This window comes from Mangifera indica, chromosome 19, assembly GCF_011075055.1.
Source record: "Mangifera indica cultivar Alphonso chromosome 19, CATAS_Mindica_2.1, whole genome shotgun sequence".
NCBI classification, from domain to species: domain Eukaryota; kingdom Viridiplantae; phylum Streptophyta; class Magnoliopsida; order Sapindales; family Anacardiaceae; genus Mangifera; species Mangifera indica.
The window spans coordinates 5,242,275-5,263,706 of record NC_058155.1 but is presented as its reverse complement, the minus strand read 5'-3'; the positions used below and the strand labels follow the sequence as shown (position 1 = coordinate 5,263,706).

At 33.0% G+C, this 21,432-nt stretch overlaps 3 protein-coding genes across 4 annotated transcripts; 2 read left to right on the top strand and 1 right to left on the bottom strand.

The window, feature by feature from the left end:
- Positions 1-948: 948 nt before the first annotated feature.
- Positions 949-7,911, top strand: LOC123203347 (somatic embryogenesis receptor kinase 2). Its single transcript, XM_044619689.1, has 11 exons — positions 949-1,490; positions 2,387-2,519; positions 2,620-2,691; positions 4,505-4,648; positions 5,103-5,174; positions 5,277-5,348; positions 5,432-5,544; positions 6,064-6,195; positions 6,275-6,616; positions 6,773-7,167; positions 7,313-7,911. The coding sequence occupies exons 1-11, from the start codon at positions 1,406-1,408 to the stop codon at positions 7,625-7,627; spliced, it is 1,875 nt and encodes a 624-aa protein (XP_044475624.1). The 5' UTR covers positions 949-1,405; the 3' UTR covers positions 7,628-7,911.
- Positions 7,912-13,251: 5,340 nt separating this feature from the next.
- Positions 13,252-14,187, bottom strand: LOC123202705 (ATP synthase subunit delta, chloroplastic). The gene has a single exon (XM_044618744.1). It carries the CDS (start codon positions 14,049-14,051, stop codon positions 13,353-13,355), a length of 699 nt encoding a protein of 232 aa, XP_044474679.1. The 5' UTR covers positions 14,052-14,187; the 3' UTR covers positions 13,252-13,352.
- Positions 14,188-16,233: 2,046 nt separating this feature from the next.
- On the top strand, positions 16,234-20,989 carry LOC123202662 (angio-associated migratory cell protein-like). 2 transcript variants are annotated; one of them, XM_044618661.1, is made up of 13 exons: positions 16,476-16,604; positions 16,954-17,070; positions 17,151-17,201; positions 17,347-17,388; positions 17,780-17,899; positions 18,106-18,251; positions 18,328-18,475; positions 18,572-18,652; positions 18,901-19,016; positions 19,431-19,489; positions 19,594-19,684; positions 19,805-20,032; positions 20,644-20,989. In XM_044618661.1, the coding sequence occupies exons 1-12, from the start codon at positions 16,547-16,549 to the stop codon at positions 20,030-20,032; spliced, it is 1,257 nt and encodes a 418-aa protein (XP_044474596.1). In that variant the 5' UTR covers positions 16,476-16,546; the 3' UTR covers positions 20,644-20,989. The 2 variants fall into 2 exon arrangements, with proteins under 2 accessions (XP_044474597.1, XP_044474596.1); XM_044618662.1 differs by lacking the exons at positions 16,476-16,604; positions 20,644-20,989 and adding an exon at positions 16,234-16,416 and having other exon boundaries at positions 19,805-20,195.
- Positions 20,990-21,432: the final 443 nt, after the last annotated feature.

The window sequence follows — 21,432 nt, the reverse complement described above, 5'->3', positions numbered from 1 at the left end:
TAAGAAATCGACACACTTTATTTTGATTTTTCCTATTTATGTGTAAAATTTGTCAATTATTATGATATTATCTTTATAAATTTTATTATAATTTGATAATAGATTAAAAGACTGATCAAACCATTAAATTAGTTGAATTATAAACTAATGAGATGATCAATTCGATTATTAGTCCAATTTTAAGAACATTGAATAGTAGCACTAAAAACTAATGATTTTAAAACTAGATCGGACCGATCGATTCAACCAGTTAAATCGAAAACCGATTTTAAGTTCGGTTCTGTTAATATAAAAAGACGGTTTAGTCATTAACTCAGTCAAAACCAGATTTAACAAGGTTTGATCAAATTTTAGAATTTTTTTTTGAAATTTTAATTATTTTTGAGTAATTTGATTATTTTTATTAGATTAAATGCATTTTTAAAAGTTTGTAAAGAAAAATAAGTTCAAAAATAAAATATAAAAGAAAAAATATCTCATATCCATTAAAATATCTTCTATACACAATAATTTACAGAATTATGTTTTTTTTGTATCATAAGATTACGACTTTTTTATTTTAATTGTTTTATTAAAATTAAATGAATAATTATTATTTCTTAAAAATGATATATTCTAATCTATATAGATATGTGTATCTTGATTAATTTTATTTCTTATAAATTTTTAAATAAAATTTATTTATTATAATTTAATAATAAATTGAATTGATATATTTTCAATTAAATCGATTAAATTAGTTAAACTATAAATTAAAGAAACAACTTATCATCGATCCGATTTAAAAAAACGTTGTTGAAAACTTATCAGAGATCATATTGATTTGGATCGATATCCTACGTAGCAATCAAGTAGACCCCACTTTTCAAAATTATAAAACTAAAAATGTTTGACCGAAAGCGTCACGTCACTTTCCACGGTGTAGCGCGATGGCATTTTGACTGCGTTCGGGCAGCGGTCAGCCTCCCCACCACTGTCTTTCTGCACGCTTAAACAAAAAACACAAGTTTAAAAAGATACATAACTCGAGTAACAGTCTGTTTTCTCTTTCTATCACTCTGCGTACTCTACTTACTAGAAAAGTAAAATAATAAAAGTTTTAAAGAAAAAGGGAAAGTGTTTTAATTTTTCATTTTTGGTGTTTTTGTTTTTGTTGTTGCCAATAGAGTAAGTAGACGAGTTGCTAAAGCCCACAACTGTTTTCGGGAAAATTTTGGATTTTGATTTGTGGGTATTGCTTGAGTGGGATCAAGATTTGATGGGATGTGATCTAGAGCGGTAATGGTGGTGGGGAGTTTGGTGGGATTTGGGAGCTAGGGTTTTGTGGGTTAGTTAGTGATATGTTGTGTTGTTGGGGCTTTGGTTTTTGTTTGAATCTGTGGATAGTGAGTGATTGAAAGCTCAAATGGAGGTAAAGGTTTGGGTTGTGTGTTTGGTTTGGTTGATCTTGGGGTTACATAAATTATGGCTGGTTTCTGCTAACGTGGAAGGTCTGTTTGTTTGATTTATTTTTTTGTTTATTTTTGTGTTTTGTGTATGCTCTTGTTAAGCTTTTTTATATTTTTTGGAGTTTTCTATCTCTGTTTCTGCATTATATGTTGATTTCTGAAAACGGGAAGTTTGCTATTTTTTTTTTTTTTTTTTTTGTATATGGTTGGTGAGAAATTGGTTATTAGTTGGTCGTTTAATAGTTTACGTTAAAATGAATGGATGGCAATGCTTTTGTTTCAGTTCTTGATATCTTTGTAGTTCTGAATTAATGTTGGTAATTTTAATTTTATGAGATGGATGTTTAATTTTTAGTAGAAAAGAAAATAATTCCTTTACTTGGCCATTTATGGCCTAAAAAGTTTCTTTTCTTTTCTTTTATTACCCCTGAATGGCTTTTTGGTTTCCTGATAATGTATCTTACGGGAATGCTTATTGATGAAGGCCTATTATCATCAAATACTGAGAATTTGAGTTTAAATCTTCGGTGGTTGGGTGCTTTTGGCATACATTGATTGATGAGTAGGTGATACTTTGACAATAATGACCATGTCAAGAGTTTGCAACTTTTCAACATGCCTATCCAGTCCATGCCAAAGGGAGACTTAAACCCTCACTAATTCTAAAAGAATGTTCTTTTTATTATTTAGTTCAATGCATGAATGCTCATCATCCTTGACACCTTTGGCATCAGTTTCTTCAAAACTTAGAAGATTTTGTCTTTTTGAAACCTTTTATGTATCCAGTATATTGCCTCAAGCTTCCAAATTCTGTTTGTGTAACGAATTTACTAGTAATGCGGAAATTAGACATGACATTTCTTTCATAATCCATGTAGATTTGGCTTTGATACAGCATGGGTCAGTGCTTTATTATATTGGCTTGTATCTTGGAACAGGTGATGCATTGCATAGCTTAAGGACAAACTTGAAGGATCCTAATAATGTTCTACAGAGTTGGGATCCTACTCTTGTCAATCCCTGCACCTGGTTTCATGTCACCTGCAATAATGATAATAGTGTTATAAGAGTGTAAGTTCTCCTAGATTTCTTCCAAGTACATGATATTTGTTCTATTTTTCTTTATGCAAACTATACCTTGTATAATGTTAGTTTTTGTTCCACTTTTCAGTGATTTGGGAAATGCAGCTTTGTCAGGTCAACTAGTTCCACAGCTGGGATTGCTAAAGAATTTGCAGTACTTGTATGATATGTCTCATGATTTCAAATTATCACTATTTTTCTTGAGAAACTGTGTTTTTACCAAGTTGTACTTTTTGCCTCATGTCGCAAGTTTCCATAGACTGCAGCTTAGGAACTCTACATTCATCTTTTTGTTGGAAAGTAGAAACTGTAGTTGAGCACAGGCAAATAAAATTCATTGATCTGTTTGGAGTCAGAATTCGATATGTATCTGTGATATCAAGTATGGAGTACTTTTTTCCTCCCTTTAGGTGAACAAACTCATCTAGTTTTCTTTGAAATAGAATCTGTCAATATTGGTTAGTTTAGTTTCTGGACAATTTTACCCACTGGATGAGAATAGGTATCAGTATGAGGGTCCATTTGTTACAGCTTATTCAAATAGGGCCTATTAGAGTAGAGCTTATGGAAATATAGCTTTTATGAAAATGAGGTTAGTTGTTTGGTTAGAAAATTGTAAAAGAGCTTTATAGTATTAATAAACATAAAAGAGATTAAATATACAAGAATAAATCAAGTTACATTTATAATATAGTAAGAATATTTTTTAAATTTCATCTGTTTATATAAGCTAAAACCAAGCTTATGGGAGAAGCTCAAACTGTAAAATAGCTTATTTTGAATTTCATAAGTGTTTTTGAAATGCAACTGAACAACCAAAAAATTTAAAAAGTTCTTATGACTTTCAATAAGCTCTTTTAACCGGTAGATAAGTCCAAGAAAACAGGCTCTAATTTTAGTTAGAATGAAACAAATGTGTTGGTATGTATCTGTATAATATCAAAGGAATTACATCTGGCAAAAAGAAAAAAAAATATTATAACTCTGCTTAGTGGGAATGTGAGAGACTTTCCTCTGTTTGATTCAGTATGACGGAAATAAAAAATTGATGTTCAATGATAACAAAAAACTTCTTGATCTTTGTTTCATTTTTCTTTTTCCATAGATTGTGAAATTTTATCCTCATACATGAATTGATTCAGAGAAACTTTAACATTTTTATATTTCCGCAAGGCAGCTATACCCTCAACAAAACATGCATAAAATATTTTTCTATCAAAATTGTAATATCACTTGAAGATGCTATGTTGAATTAATTAAGCCCATGTGCAAACCTAGGGGTTGTAGGATAATTGGCCAAAGTTGGCATGCTTGGGTTAACCACCGTGAAGGTGATTGTCATGTATTCAGCTTTTGGTACTTGAACTTAATCTGTTTAGCAGAAATTCTTCACTGAAATGTTTTTATTTTCTGTCCGATTGTTCCATCTCTGGAATGTGACATGATTCAAGATGAATGAGAGGGTGTCTTCTAATAAACTTGTAGTTGTCATCCTACATATGGAAGTTTCATGAATGTTAGCTATCAGGATGGGACACCTTTTATGTACATGTGAGCTTACATAATGGATCCTTTATATGTGCTGAACTAGATGATATTCTCATATTAACTTACTCATCCCTTAGTGTTCATCTTTAGATGTTTGATTTAGTTGTTGTTTGGGAAGTTGGAAATAGAGTGCATGATATCTTATGTAGGTCCAAATAAAATTCAAAACCATCTGTGTGAATACATCTAGATGGTGATTTTATTTCCCTTGAGTAGACCAAGCAAGTTTGGAACATGGTTTTGAATCAAATCTCATTGGTCTTCCAAAACAGCCATTGTGAGAATCTTTTAACTTTGGCTTGTAAATTTGATGCAAATAATTAAAAGCCTAGTTATTTACATTTATACCAAGCATGTCCTATTCTTGTTTGGACCTTTTTCTTGCAGAAACAGTTAGCTTTTTATTTATTTATATTTTTTTACAGGGAGCTCTACAGTAATAACATTAGTGGACCCATTCCTAGTGATCTCGGAAATTTGACTAGCTTGGTGAGCTTGGATCTTTACTTGAACAGTTTCACAGGTGCCATCCCAGGGACATTGGGAAAGTTATCTAAGTTGCGATTTCTGTAAGTATGCTACCCCACATTTGATTCTTTATGTATCTTCAATATTATTTTGTTAATAATCAATTTCTGTATTTGTTTTCATTGTATGTTGTTTGATATATAATCTCCAGAATAAATTGAATGAAATAGAAATAATATATTGCTATTTTTATTAATTATATAAAAGAAGTATAGATGGTTCCTCATTTAGCATTTTGGTATTCAAAATTAGGGCTTTGATAAGGTATACTTCAAAAAATGACAGTTCATTATGTTTTACGATTTCATAGAGCACAACTGTTCAAAGATTCAAGAGCTTTTTTGATTTTGTAATGCAAAAGCAAAATATGAAAAAGAGCACTTTATGTTTAAGCATAATATGTTGGTGTCTGTATAATACTAATACTAGTTATAACCCTTGATTGGGTTAGTTCTTAACAATTTTCTTTTCCTGGATGATTTTGTGTAAGGATAGCCGGCTTAATAACAACAGCCTGACTGGTCCCATTCCAATGTCATTGACTAATATCTCAGCGCTTCAAGTTTTGTGAGTGCCAAACTGCCAATTTGATTCTATTTTAGAAATCCCTGTCTGAGGCATCATGATTTTTTAAAATGACATGTTATCAAATTGTATTGTGGGGCACAGGGATCTGTCAAATAATCAGCTTTCTGGGGTGGTTCCAGACAATGGCTCATTCTCCTTATTTACTCCCATCAGGTTATTTGCTAATAATTTGAAATTTAATCATCTTGACTGATGCATTGTGAAGAACTTTATTAATTAACTTGTTCCTTTTGCAGTTTTGCTAACAACATAAATCTATGTGGTCCGGTTACTGGGCGTCCTTGCCCAGGATCTCCTCCGTTTTCTCCTCCTCCTCCATTTGTCCCATCACCACCGATTTCTTCACCGGGTAATCAAATCATTTATCTTAGTTTGGACCTTTGATTTGTGGATTGTGCTTGCCATTAGAATGATAGAATTATTTCAACAAGGTGTGATGGATCCAAGCTTTCAGAATATGTTTGGTCATTTAAGCATGTTGTTATACTGTATTACATTTTATTTTTATTTTTGTATAGTTCATCAGTTTCCATATTTTTTTGCCAAGGATGTGTTAGGTAACCTGCTAGAAGCTTTATCCTCTCCATTATCTACATAGAATTCATCTTGCATAGGCAGTATAGATTGTTCATCTTTATTGCTACTCACCCTATATTATGCTTGTCTTAAAGCCAAAACAAAGTTGTCATTCTTTTGAATTTAAAATATAATAGAATGTGATTGACATTTGATCTTTTTCTGCTAATCTATATTGCATCTGATTTTGATTAATTCTTTAACATTATGATGAAAGATTGTCAATGTTAGAATGATGCTTGTAAATGAGTTTTTTGAGTGTTCTCTTTTTTTCCAATGCATAAAATTTCAGGTGGGAATAGTGTTACTGGGGCGATTGCTGGAGGCGTTGCTGCTGGTGCTGCCTTATTGTTTGCAGCCCCTGCAATTGCATTTGCTTGGTGGCGTAGGAGAAAACCTCAAGAATTTTTCTTTGATGTTCCTGGTATGTGTTATTCTTTAAACTTCAGTGGATTCAGATTTGTCTGATGAATAGAAACATCAAATTTTATGTGTCTTTGCAGCTGAAGAGGATCCTGAAGTTCATCTGGGGCAGCTTAAAAGGTTTTCACTACGAGAATTGCAAGTTGCAACAGATAGTTTTAGCAATAAAAACATTCTGGGGAGAGGGGGATTTGGCAAGGTCTACAAAGGACGCTTGGCAGATGGTTCACTTGTCGCTGTAAAAAGATTGAAAGAAGAGCGTACACCTGGTGGAGAGCTGCAGTTTCAAACAGAGGTGGAGATGATCAGTATGGCTGTGCATCGTAATCTTCTTCGTTTGCGTGGATTTTGTATGACACCTACTGAGCGGCTACTGGTTTATCCTTATATGGCAAATGGAAGTGTTGCATCATGCTTAAGAGGTAAAGCTTTTGAGGATGTGTTACATTTATCAATTACTTTTTTCTACTTTCATGGTTCCTTTTTGTCAATTTTCATAAAGAAAACTGAACTTCTAAAATCAAATCTTATGTTTATCATCAATATGCACTGGTGATTTTCTTAATGGAATCTTGTAGAACGCCCTCCATCACAACCTCCTCTTGATTGGCCAACACGGAAGCGGATTGCATTGGGATCTGCTAGGGGTCTTTCGTACTTGCATGATCATTGTGATCCAAAGATCATTCACAGGGATGTGAAAGCAGCTAATATTTTGTTGGATGAGGAGTTTGAGGCTGTTGTTGGGGACTTTGGGTTGGCTAAACTTATGGACTACAAGGATACACATGTAACTACTGCTGTCCGAGGTACCATTGGTCATATAGCTCCGGAGTACCTATCGACTGGAAAATCATCGGAGAAAACTGATGTCTTTGGATATGGGATTATGCTTTTAGAGTTAATCACTGGACAAAGAGCCTTTGATCTTGCTCGACTTGCAAATGATGACGATGTCATGTTGCTTGATTGGGTATGCACACTCTCTACTTCTTACATATGATATTTTGTACGTTTGTGAATCTTATTAGATGAGATTGTTTTTTTTTTTTTTCAATTGTTGAAAATTTCCTTGGAATCATAGAAATCGACTCTGATTTCAGTAAGAATTATATCAGGTGAAAGGGCTTTTGAAGGAGAAAAAGTTAGAAATGTTGGTTGACCCTGATCTCCAGAATAAGTATGTAGGATCTGAGGTGGAGCAACTAATCCAGGTTGCACTGCTTTGTACTCAAGGCTCTCCTATGGAGCGACCAAAGATGTCAGAGGTGGTGAGAATGCTTGAAGGTGATGGGTTGGCAGAGAGGTGGGATGAGTGGCAAAAGGTGGAAGTTCTCCGGCAGGAGGTGGAACTTGCCCCACATCCTAATTCCGATTGGATCGTTGACTCGACAGAAAATCTGCATGCAGTTGAGTTATCAGGTCCAAGGTGACCCAGGCACAACCGAAGTAAAGAGAGTAAAGATTTACTACTTTTCCTTTTTAATCATAATTTTTCCCTTTTTATTTAATTTAATGACCGTATCCTAATTTCTGTAAGCCCAATTCTGCATTTTATTATTGATTACAGTTGTGAATATTAGTCAGGTTTGTTAAGTTGTAATTTGTATCACCTGCTGCAGTTTGACAAGAGTCTTAATGTTTCTAAATGTATGCATTCTTGCAGCTGTGGCAGCCCAAAATTGATTCTTGCATCCACTATCAGTTTTCATTCCAATTATGCTTTTGATATGAATGCCAAATATTTTGTCTAGGGCCCCTGAATTACCACGGCCTGAAGAAATTTTATTCTTGTCTTGCCATTCAACTGGATATGTTAATATTTATATTGTAAATTTGACTGAAACTTATTTGCCAATTAGTGAAGTGTGACAATCTGTTCATTGAGCCTTGAGTCCAACATGAGCTTCGTACTCCAAATCCATCAACACATTCTTGGTGGAAGTATGGCGGTGGACAACAGGTGGAAAGCAAGCATGCCGCACGTAATGAAAGAGAATTACATGGATCATGTTCCCCTATATAAAGATTAATTTTTATACTTAAATAAAGAACCATTTGAGAATATTACAGGCTATCTATATTTGTTCATGGCACAGTTATGCATAGGGTTGGATTTGAACTGAACCCGTTCAAGCTCGAGTTCGAGCTCAGTTCAAACGAGCCAGCCATAATCGAGCTTGCTCATCAAAGTTTGTAAATTAAAAATTTTGATACAAAATAACGTTGTTTTAACTAATATGTATTAAAACGACATCGTTTCAATAATGAATTAATTAAAAATTCGAACTCAAAATAAGCTAAGCCGAGTTTTAGCTTAAGTATAACGAGCCTGAACTTGAGTTCGAGCTCTATTATATGTAAGTCAAGCTGAGGTTAAGTTCGGTTCGAATCCAACCTTAATTATGCACTGTCAATATTTGTCAATCAATTAATGAAAATTAAAAAAAAAAAAAAACCTTAAGCAAAAGAAATAATACAAATAATTTTTCTTATTAATAGTTAAGTTAGTCTGCACTTCAAGGTTGAATTGATTACATCAACACAAGTAAAACCTTAAATTCAATAACCGACTTCATAACCATTACATTCGATAAACTAAAATTTTAATTTTGATATGTCATTAACAGATTTTAAACTCATACATTTTTTGTTGTTTGAGTGCTCCACTTTTAATATATAACAATAGGAAAATGGTTTTTTTTTTTTTTAAGAAAAAAAAAAGAAAGAGGGATATTTTCATATCTTAGACTTTTCACTAGTAAAAAGATTGCAAAAATATATTTAGTTCTCTTAATTTTTAATTTCTTCTAGTTGATTTTGTAATGCTTCTACTTTACTAGGATGTTCCTTGAATTTCTTGTGCACTACATTCCTAAACTGTCAAATCCTTTTGACATTGCATAATTGAGAGATTTTATTATTATATGCGATTGATTGATATTGATGTCAAATTTGCTCTAAAATCATATATAATATAAATAAATCTATATAAATTTATTAGATATTATTTTTAGGTTCTTCAAATGAGAATAAGAATAAAGTTATGAAAGTAATTACCGTAATAGATGCATTAACTCAAGTTAAAGCCCATACTGGTGTGAAGTTCGTCACCACAATACCTATTTCATTTGTCAATTTAGATGCAATAACTCAAGTGGGTACTTCTTCAATAATCAAGTCAATATTTTGTTGCATGTAGGAGTCTTTTACATTCAACTCCTCGAGTGTTTTCTTGCACATTCTTCGTCAAAATAACCTTTACAAATGATATCTATACACATTCCACAATAATAGAAAAGAACTCCACATGATACTATTTAAGTTTTCTACTATTTGATTATTGAGATTTCTTAAATATCTAAATTATGAAAGAAATTTTAAATTCAAGAATTTTTTTAAATTAAAATATTAAATATACAATATCACATGCAGAGAGGGCATGATGGGACAAACTTCCCAAAACCAACAAGAAAATGAAAACACAAGAATGTATGAGCAATTGATCTGTCAACATAAACAATTAAGAAAGTATAAGTGACGCAAACCTTGATGATATGATGCAAGACCCAACGTTCAAGAATTTTTTTTATGATTGAATCAGTTTCATCACTTAGATGACCCTTGACCCGAATCAATATGAAATTAAACGAACCTTAGTATCGTCAATAGTAAATACCACAAGATGAATCTTAATAAATTCAAAGGTTGGTAATTTGACAATAGGCCAGCTATACCAAAAGTCGGCCAAAGAATCTTTATTCATGATAAAAATTAAATTTATATAGTGCCAACTTAACCCTAAACTACCCATGACTTAATAGACTTTTAAACCTCCTAAGCCCATTACTTAATTATCTACCCAAAACTCTAATTAAAATATAATATGACAATTAGACTCATTAAAGTATAGCCCGGTCACAAAAAAGATCAAAATTCACAAAAACCCGAAAATCCTAAATTTGGTAAAACAAAAACTGCATAATACACAATAAAACGGTCTTTATTTAGGCCTACAAATTCGGTTTTTGATATAGAGCTTGAAACAAGCTTAGCATTGATAGGTTACAGGCCCCGCAACTCCTCCGGATCAAAAGTTTTGGCCGTTCAAAGCCTGTCTGCGTGTTTTGGATTAGATTTCTCCATGGGCTTAGGCCTGAATTAGGTTGACCTCTCTGTTGGCTCATTCAAGCATTCAATCATCTTTGAGTGAGCTAGTTTTAGTCTCTAAGCCCTCCATAAGCCCTATTAAAGCATGTTGCACCTTTTTAGCTCTGCTCCTCATAGTTGACCCAACCGAAATATGTAATGGATCTCCTTGATAGCTTGATGCTCCCACGATACCTCCATCAGTAAGTTATTGTTATATTAAAATGTACATGATTTACATAAATTAAAAAACACATTGATATATAAATTATTCTCATATCTTTACCTATGTTTTCATCATTTTGAGGAGAAGATGATGAACTCTTTATTCTCGTAACTTGATTTTTATGTTTTTGCAAGGTTTCTTCTTGTACTAGGAGCTATATCATAACCTATAAAAGATAAATTAGAAATAGAAATATCAAGAACAATGTATTAAATTTGAAGATTATATAAATATTCAATTATTCAGTAAAAAAAAACTAACGTACTATTTCTTTACATACCATTTTTATTTCACCTTCTAATCAAGTTTTCTTCAATATCATTACAATAATTGTTTCATCTTCTTCCTCAACATTAGCATCATCTTCTACTACTTTAATATTATTATGTAAATTACTTGAATTTACTAAGTTTGAATCAATATCATTTCTATAGAATTGTCTACTATTTAACTCATCTTCTTGCACTGTCAATTTATTTTCAAAAGATTTTTTTTTCGTGGGTTCAAAGGAATAACATTCTCTTCATTTGTGTTATTCATTTATTATGTATATCCCATAAGTTTCTTTGTTGAGCTCTCCAAACCACTTTCCAATGAGCTTCATACTTGTAATCATTAACGTAGAATAATTGTATACATAATATTTCTCTTATCTGGGATGTGGATTTGCAAAAGAAATGATTCCTTCTAAACTTGTACATGTGATGCAGGTGGAATGTGTAGGGGAATAAGATCAGTTTGTTACAAAATTTTAATTCGTTTCCTTTGTATATTTTAGTTATATATTTTACTTAACTTCTAGTTAAGATTATTTATTGATATGTTGTTTGGGCTCATACAAGTAGAGTCAAGAATGTACTAGTCTAGACACACAAATGTTTGGCCCATCAAGGCAAATTCTAATGGTATTGGGCCTTGACCCGGGTAAGGATTGGGTCAGATTGAATCTCATACAATCGGATTAGTTAATAAAATTGATAACATTGGCACTTTAAACTTTTTTTTTTTTAATAACTAGGAAACCTAGATAAATAAATCTCAAGACACAATGATTAAAGTTCAAGTTTTTCATATGAATGAACATGCTCATCGAACCATGGCCTTTATGAGGGATTGTTTAGTTTAACCACTCAAATTTACCCTTAGAATTGCACTCCAAACTTTAGGGTCAAAGAATTGTTGAGTTTTATCTCTTTTGCTTTCTTCTAAACTCTAAGTTTTGTTAAATCCACAACACACAAAATGGTGGTGGATCAGATGGGCTTTCTAAAATGATCAGGCTTCACCCTTTTTCACCTTCTTCCTTGAGTTAAGAGATTCGGTCTGTTTTAAAATCGAGTCAAACTGTAACTATAAAAAATTTGATTCGGTTTAGCTCACAAATTGGATAAATAACTCAATTCAGTTCAAACTTGACTTGTAACTAAATTTAAATTATAGTAAATAATTATTAAATAATGTCGTTTTGTCAATATATCACGAATTCACACCACAAATTTGACCTATAAATTTGAGTCAAACTTGAATCGAACTCAAACTAAATCATTTTTCATTCAAACTGAATTTAAACTATCATTAATGTTGGCTCAACAACTTTGAACAAGCTATTTTTTATTCAAATTGAACTTTAGTCAAGAGGTGTTTAGACTCAATTCGATTCGTATTCACCCCTAATTGTTGAGTGTGGAGTTGACTTTTGAGAGAAAGGTTGAGATAAAGGTAAATGTTGTATCAGTTAAAGCTAGACGTTTATGTGGTGGTACTGACGACAACGACGAAGAAAGGGAGTATTGGGTAATTTGAATTTAGGGAAGATGGTCGATTGATGAAATGAGAGTGTACTGACTAATTTTTTGTATGCCGACTATGTCATTTATCTAGTTGCTATTCTGTTGAGTAAATTCTTATGGCTTTTGATCAGATCTGTTAAACTAATCGGTTCAATTAAGGCTAAAAACGAGCCAAGCCAAGCTTTTATAAGGCTCAGCTCACTTTGGACTAGGTTTGGCTCGGGTTTAGGTTTGGGCTCGTCGAACTCGCTCACTTATATGTTCATGATAGGATTTGTGCTCATTGTCTTGAGTTCGTGTTTGGGCTCGTTCGAACTAAGTTGGTCTTGAGCCTGAATAAGCTGACTCTGAATCTAGCCTTATCTTTAGATAGGGCTAGAAATGATGTGGTTTGCTAAAAGTTCAAGCGAATCGTGTTTGGCTCGCGAGCCAATCATAACTATAGTTCGGGTTTGAACTCTAGTTTGTTTCTGGTTATACTTCCCAACTTATACTTGAATTTGTGTTCGTTGTCTCGAGCTCATGTTTAGAGTCGTTCGAACTAAACTCATTTTGAACCCGAACAAACTCACTTCGAATCCAACTCTAGATTCAATTGGGATTTCAAAACCATGGTTTTTATTCTGATAAAAGGTTACAAAATCTAATCCAAACATATAAACAACATCTTTTTATATAAAAATCTAATCTAAACATATAAACAACATCTTCTTATATAACAAATCAAATTAAATTAGGAAAAAAGTTTGGCACGAAAAAGAATGAAGGAGAGAAGAGAAAAAGGGTAATGCTTTAGAGAAGAACAGAGTGAAGTGATGGAATCCTTCGGATTTTATTCACTCCAACAAGTTAAAAAAATAAAATAAAAAATGTACCAAAAATCTTTTACAAATTAAAGCAATAAGAGCCCTCAATTAATTCCAAAACTTAATTTCCACATAAAATCTTAACACCTGTTTTACAAATTTAGCCTCATAAATTTCAGCCAATTTCTCATACAGCAAGTTGAATATCTCCCAAATCCATCTCCGCAGCAATCTCCTCCAGCTGCTTCTTCACGCTCATATCAACCAGCTTCGACCCCCCGTTCCCGTACCTTACCGTAAACCCCGCCACCAGACTCGGCTCAATCACCGTCTTTATTCTCACATTCTTCGCCCCCGTCAGCTTCTGCACCTGCTTCGCTATCTGCGCCAACTGATCCGGCTCCAAATTCACCACAGAGCTCACCACCGCCAATTCCGTATTCGTTATGCTGTTGTATACCATCTCGAACTCCTTCACTATGTCTTTGATCGCGTCCAGCCTCTTCGCGTCGATCAAAACGTTCAAAAAGTTTGCCGTGTGCGGCTGCAGCGCGGACGACTTGGAGATTTCGTCCACCACTTGTCGTTTCTTCTCAGCGTCGATGGTAGGGTTGGCGAAGAAGTCGTAGACCGACTCGTCGGCAAAGATTTTTTCAATTTTTTCGATGTCGGCGCTGGTGGAATCGAGCGTGTTGTTGGATTTGGCCACGTCGGCGAGGGCGGTCGCGTAGCTTCCAGCTACTGTAGCCGACATCCTGACGCCAGTGAAGCTGCGGCGCGGAACGGAGATTTTGAGGATGAAAGGGTTTTTGGGGAGACAGAGGGAGGGTGAGAGGAGATTGGCCTTGAGGGAGAGAGCCGTTGGTGTTTGCCGGAGAGAGGCCATTGATGGAGAGTTTGAAGCTCGGTGTGAGTTTGCGGACAGCGAGGAAGACGGAAGGGGAATGGATTCGGTTTAAGAGGGGTACGGTGGAATGGACGGTGGAGATGAAAAATATTATCTTGAAAGTGGAAAGATTGGAGAAGGATAAACCACTTATATTTGAAGAGATTACAGAGTGACACGTGGATAAAGTTGAAGCATTGCAATCTTACGTGTGACTTAAGTGGCATTAAAATTTTTTTAAAAAAATTCAACGTCTTTTGGTAAAGGGTAATTAAAACTTGTCCGAAAATTAAGGGGGAAAAAAAATTACTCTTGTTTTTGAATTTTAAACTAAAATGCCTTATATTTCTATAGAGACGAAAATACTCCTCATTTTAAAAACGAAAAAAACAACACGTTTAGCAAATTGGCACACAAAAACAGAATTTTCAAACATACGTTTTGCACAATCAGTGCAATCAATTTTCTCAAACTGTTTTTACAATATTTTTTATGACGAAAATAGATACAAAGGTTAGTAAAACACTCATTGTCATCTCTTTATGTATTTCAATTCAAAGATTTAGTTGATTTGATGTGAAATTTACGTGTTTAGCATTAGGGTTCTGATTTGAAAGTTTTGATGAAATTGTTTGATTTGTTGGTGATTTTGATAAATTTCTTTAAATTTTTGTGTTAGATTAGGTGTAGAAGTTGATTGTTATTGAAATGACGTTTAAAAAACTAAGTTTGGGATTTGAAATCTCACCACATGAATTCGACATTGACCACGTGAATGGGGCACTGATCACACCAATTCATGTAGTGAGATTTGTTGGAGACAGGGAGATTTTATGCAATTTTCAAACTTCTTGGACCACACGAACTCGTGTGGTTGGGGGTGAAAATGCGAGTTTTAATCTTGTGGTGGGGTGGAATACAAATTTGAAAAGTTGGTTGATATGCGAATTTGTGTGGTGGGAGGCAAAATACGTTTTTTCAAAGTTATCCGTCACACAAATTCGTGTGGTTGGATTTAGGGGCCAGAATGATGTTATACAAAATTTTGGGGTTTTTTTATTTTTTCCATATAAGGGGCAAATTTAAATTTTCACATCTTAAGGTTTTTTGACATGTAAAATTCGAATTTGATATTTGTTTTTTTGAATAAGGGCTTTATGTTCAAAATTGAATAATTTATAATATAAAATTGATATAAATTTTATAGTAGGTATAAATACCTCGATATCACGAACTTTTTTCTTCTCGCTTGAAATCTCAAATATCAACTTCTTTTCTCTTTCTAGAAAATTCTCTCAGATATGTTAAAAATAATTGAAGAGATATGGTTTCTATAAAAATAAAGGAATAGTAGTTTTGGTTTTTTATTGGGACATTTTTTTTAAACCCCTTGAAATAAGAGTATTTTGGTTTAAACTCTAAAATTAGTGGTAAATTTGTTTATTGCTTTAAAAAAAGGGTAATTTAATAATTTCCCAAAATATAGAATAAAATAATGGTAGTTTTAGTATTTTATAGAATATTTAGGATATTTTTGTTTAAATCCTTTAAAGTATGAGTATTTTTCTTTAAACCCCAAAATTATGAATAAAGTTTTTATTACACCAAATAAAGGGTGATTATTTTAATTTTCCTTTTTTTTAAAATATGAAATATTATGAAATTTATATTCCAAAAAGGAAAAGAATTAAAAAGGCAAAATTCATAAAAAAAAAAAATTCATTATTTGTTTTCTGTTTATAGAAAAAACAAATTTTTATTGGCAGAATCGATAAATTATTTGAAAATAATTTTATATAATTTATTAATCTTTTCCATCTCATAATTGTATGAATTATATTTTTTAATCTAAAATTAAATTCTACTATTAAAAAAATCATGTTACAATATTAAAATTTTAAATTACAATATTATTTTTAACTATTTTATTTGTCACACGATATCAAATTTTTTATACATCAATCTTAATTAAAAAAAATTTAAAAATTTTCAAACTTATAAAATGCTAAATCATTATATTTAGAACATTAAAATAGGATATGTAAACGGTTTTTCTTTTTTATTTTTTAAAAATTCTTGGGTGGTGACATTATTTTTTTAAAATGAAATCTGATTTTAAACGGAAAAACGGTGATTTATATAATGTAGAGATGAAAAAGGGTTTATAGGGCAAACTTTGTGTGGTAAAAGCACTCTGATGCAATATTGTAGTCGGATCGGGTACAAGAACCCGAATTAGCGGCCGCTGCGACGCCAAAAGTTTCCCACCATATTAAATTGACTCGGAATTAAGAACTCGTAAACGACCACGCCACCGTATTCAGAAGAACACACCTAATAGATTCGGATTCTCCCTCAACTCACTGTAAGTTTCTGTAATTTCTCTCCAGAGGATTAGTTGTTTGGTTGTTCGATGGAATGACCGAGAGAAGTTACTTCTCTCTCGTGGATTAACTTTTGGGTTCAAAAACTTTTTCCTGTTCGTAAGGTGTTTGATGAAATGTCTGAAACAGGAGAATAAGCAATCAACAATTGTTAGAATAGTTTGTGATGGTTGATAATGATCAAATATTAAGCTAGGGGTGGTTTCATTATGTTAATGTAGAAAAAGATTTATGGATTGTTGTAATTTTTTTATTTTATTTTGAAGCTCTTAGTTTTTATCAGTGCTAAGTTTCCAATAAGATGAGTTTGATGTGCTTTTCGTTTTGTAGCTTTGGATGATTTTTTTGGTTTCAAGTTTTGGGTGATTGTTTTTCTTTAAAATTGACCCCAAAAAATAAAGACTATTATTTTTAATTGTTATGCAAAAAATGAATTGCTTTTCTTTATATGCCTCTTTTGGTTCATTCTCTAACTCTTTGTGAAACTGACAGCTGGAAATTATGTTCTTTTTCATTAGGAAAATCACTTTCAAAGATAAAAAAGATGAGTAATCCAGACCACGATGAAGACGATCAAGGCGAGGTTTTCCTTGATGAATCTGATATCATACATGAAGTCACAGTTGATGATGAAGGTCCTTTTGCTCTCTTCCCTTTCAATGTTTTCATTTATTAAACATACTGAATACTTATGATTGTCGATTGATGTGTGCAGAGCTTCCTGATGTGGAAGACGATGAAAATGATTCTGATGTTGAAAATGCAGGTATGAAATTCATATTAACATTGCTGGCTTGAAAGCTCCTTGTCTATAGGGAGTAATTTTTTTCCTTTAATCTTTAATAGTAATTTTGAAACTCAATTCTTTTATTATTATTATTATTTTATTAATGTGTATATGGTGTTTCCAGATCAACCTGATGATTCAACGCACATATTCACTGGTCATACTGGTAATGATGCTTCATTTTCTTTTTAATTATCTTTCAGTATTTTCAGTTGATTCCAAATTCTCATTTTTTTGAGGTAACTTGTTACATTGCTGTTGGCTATTTTACTTTTATGTAAAGCTAATATGTACAACAATTGACAAGCTTCATCATGTTCATTAGAATTGGTTGATCAGATTTACTTAACACTGAGATTTTTTATTTAGTTTGAATAAAAGTAAAATACTAGTCTTGAGCGTTTCTTTCTCTTTGGAAGTCTTGTTTTCCCTTGCGGTAAGGGAATTCAAAGTAGCTTCAGAATTGACAGATTGTATTTCCATAATGTATGCTGTTTTTCGTTTTATGAGCGAGAAAATTTAGTTATGCAGAATTTTTCTGCCCTTTTTCTTTCTAGGTGAAGTTTATGCAGTTGCATGCAGCCCAGTGGATGCTACACTTGTGGCAACTGGAGGTGGAGATGACAAAGGGTTTCTTTGGAGAATTAATCAAGGAGATTGGGTTTCTGAGATAAAAGGTAGATACCCATATAACAACTACAATATGTATTGGTTGCACTGTTTTCTCTTCTAAGTTGTTTGTTATTGTATCTGAAGATTTGGGACTGAAACCAAATCTTCCTTCTTTACTTTTTTGATTAAATGATAACACGCACACATGTTTTTCTTTTTTTGTCATCACTTTTTTTTTCTTATTTGTTCCTCTTTGTTAACTTCTATGCAGGTCATAAAGATTCCGTGTCTAGTTTGGCTTTTAGTATGGATGGGCAGTTGCTTGCTTCAGGAGGCTTTGATGGAATTGTTCAAATCTGGGACACATCATCCGGAGAACTCAAATGTGCTCTTGATGGACCTGGAGGGGGCATTGAGGTATAATTATTGAGGTTTTGACAGATGCTGCTATTCCCTTTACTGGAAATTAAGCATTAAACATGTTACTTCTCAGTGGGTCAGATGGCATCCAAGGGGACATCTATTATTGGCTGGCTCAGAGGATTCCACTAGTTGGATGTGGAATGCGGATAGAGGTGCCTATCTCAATATGTTCTCAGGTCATGGTAGTAGCGTGACTTGTGGTGATTTCACCCCTGATGGTACTAACTCTAAATCCTTTTTTGGCCCTCAATTTTTAGGCTTATGGGCTTCAGTTATTTAGTTTATGACTATATACTTTCTGTTGGTTGCTTAAGGTAAAAGAATCTGTACTGGTTCCGATGACGCAACTTTGAGAATATGGGATCCAAAAGGTGGGGAAAATCAAGTCATAAAAGGTATTCATTTGGACTTCAGTTTGAAATTTATCTGGAAAAATAGCAAGTAGAGGCAATACATGACAATTCTAGTTGCTAACCTTGTTCGCATCTAAGGTGCTCCAAGTCTATCTTACTTAATGATGTTCTGTACTAAAATAAGTGATAGATGGATGGACGAGTAGTTTTTATAGGAAATCCTTTTTCTTTTTAATAGTAGATCTCATATTTATTGACAGTGATTATTTTTCAAATACTGCCCTCTACAGGTCATCCATATCATACTGAGGGGTTGACATGCTTAACCATAAGTCCTGATTCAACGCTTGTTCTTTCTGGTTCAAAGGATAGTTCGGTCCATTTGGTCAATATTACAACTGGAAAGGTTTGTAAATTTATGCTCCTCTATTCTGTTGTGTTGTCTTTATTCATTATATATTTTATTATTGTTATTATGTTGGTGTCCAAATTTTTAGATCAGTGTAAGTATCATGGGGTAAACTCCTCAAGGACTTAAGTTTCCAAACTGTGCTTCCCTCAGATCAATTATTAAGTTGTGACCTCAATTGTTCACCTTGTAAATAGAGTTGTTTTCTCCTTAAATAATTAAATGCTCTAATGATTTTTCATCCCCATCAATTATCTTTTTGGCTTATGAGTGAACATGGTCTATGTCTACCTACATTGAAATTCATTTGCATAATTTTTTGTCTGATTATACAATGTTGTTAATCATTTTGGTGGTTGTTATTTTCAATCAATTATCTGGTTGTAATGGGCTTGTATGTGTCACTAACAGGTTGTAAGTTCTCTGGCATCTCATACAGATTCAATTGAATGTGTTGCATTTGCCCCGAGGTATATGTTAATTTATCATTAAATCTATCTTCTACAACCCACTCCCCCTACAGAAGGAGAAATGAAACTTTTTGTTCTAATTTGATGGCTTTTATACATGGCAGTGCACCATGGGCTGCAACAGGTAGCATGGATCAGAAACTGATTATTTGGGATCTGCAGCATTCATCTCCCCGCTACACTTGTGACCATGAGGTCTGTTTTAGTTTTATTTTGTATGAACCTAAATCAATAACAAAAGCTGTGTGTAGTTAACCAAACTTCATAATTTTTTATTGTCGTCATTGTTTTAATAAAGAATCTTTTTATTAGCAGGACGGAGTGACTTGCTTGACTTGGCTTGGCAAGTCCAGATTTCTAATTTCAGGTTGTGTAGATGGGAAAGTACGAGTATGGGATAGTCTCTCCGGTGAATGCGTTAGGATATTCAGTGGGCATACTGATGCCATACAGGCTCTTTCCTTATCTGCCGATCAGGGGTTCGTCATTTCAGTGTCTGTTGATGGAACTGCAAGAGTGTTTGAGATTGCAGAGTTTCGATAAGTAAGCAAAATCTGTGAGCCTTTTTGGGTTTAATATTAAAAACCTTCTTGTGAGCATGAAAATCTGTTGTTATATATATCATGTTTGGTATTTGCTAGGTTTTCCAGACCCTTAATGTTACCAAATATTATAGTAGTTTTCTGCTAAGTTTTCAGGAGGATAATTTTCTTTTTTCTTTTTATTTTTTAGTGTGGAACTGAAAAGGATAATTTTATAACCTGATTAGATCAACTAGATATTTTTTTAATTAGGCTAATTCAAAATCCTACTCTAAAAATATATTAACAATACTTAGGAAGCTATTTTTAAAAAAAAAATATTCATCAAATTTTGACTCAAATTAAGAAAATATCTGAAAAAAAAAACATTACTGAAATTGGAAAATCATATTTTTCACCCGAGATTTTGCACTACTAGTGACTTGAATACGCTTAATGGAAAATATCAATTAACTCTTAGGCAGGAGTGTGTAATAAATTACATAAAAAAACAATCACACCTGTTACAAAATATTAATTAACTCTAGTTGTTCACGTTTAGAAAAATATAAAAAAATACCTAATTATGCCTATTATAAAATATTAATTAACTTACTTTTTTGCCCATCCCAGTGTCAGAGACGGAACCAATACAGAAAGATAATTGTGAGTTTGAAGGACTTGTTTGGCCACAGAATCAGAAGAAATGACTATGGTGGTTATTAGGGACGGCAATTTGGGTCTGATTTTAGGGGTTCTGACCCTCTCTAACCCTAATAGGGAAGGGATTTCCCAATAGAAACGGAAATGAAAATGGGGATGGGGATGAAAAAAATTTTCACAATCGGGGATGGGTCTGAGATGGGGATACATGTGTCCTGAAGACTTGATTTCAGATATATGGCTCAAACAAGTTTTTCTATATCTCTTATTATTAATTTCATATTTAATTTGATATAAGAATTCAGTATTTATATTCTATAGATGTTTATATTAAATTATATTCTCAATTAAGTTTACATTGGGGACAAAGGTTCAGAGGGTTTTGATTTGAGTGTAAAATACATTATGGTTTCTCAATATGGTTAAGATTTTTGTTCTATTAATCGAAGTTGAGCACATATTATTTAATATATATCATGTAAACCAAATTAAGAGAAATTACAAAATTGGCTGACCTCGGTAGTGAAGTGAGAGAAGCTTCAACAGTTCAGCATAGGAATGAGTTGAAATAAAAATGAGTTTTAAGATCATTTATGATAATAGTGTTTAAGGAGAGAAATATGGTAATGAAGGAAATGAAAAGTGTTTGGAGCTTTTGGTTTGTGAAACGAGAGCACAGAGCAGCAAGGGGAAATGATGGCCGGTTAACAGTGATGGCTTTGAAGAGAGTGGGCTGGAGATAATGGGCTGAGCCTCGAT

Excerpts from the sequence above, each read along its gene's own strand:
- LOC123203347 (XM_044619689.1), top strand. The coding sequence starts at position 1,406 with ATGGAGGTAAAGGTTTGGGTTGTGTGTTTGGTTTGGTTGATCTTGGGG. Across the intron at positions 2,692-4,504 it reads CTAAAGAATTTGCAGTACTT|GGAGCTCTACAGTAATAACA; the intron begins GTATGATATGTC and ends ATTTTTTTACAG. Across the intron at positions 7,168-7,312 it reads ATGTCATGTTGCTTGATTGG|GTGAAAGGGCTTTTGAAGGA; the intron begins GTATGCACACTC and ends GAATTATATCAG.
- LOC123202705 (XM_044618744.1), bottom strand. The coding sequence starts at position 14,051 with ATGGCCTCTCTCCGGCAAACACCAACGGCTCTCTCCCTCAAGGCCAAT.
- LOC123202662 (XM_044618661.1), top strand. The coding sequence starts at position 16,547 with ATGAAATGTCTGAAACAGGAGAATAAGCAATCAACAATTGTTAGAATA. Across the intron at positions 18,252-18,327 it reads GACCTGGAGGGGGCATTGAG|TGGGTCAGATGGCATCCAAG; the intron begins GTATAATTATTG and ends GTTACTTCTCAG. Across the intron at positions 18,653-18,900 it reads GGAAAATCAAGTCATAAAAG|GTCATCCATATCATACTGAG; the intron begins GTATTCATTTGG and ends TGCCCTCTACAG.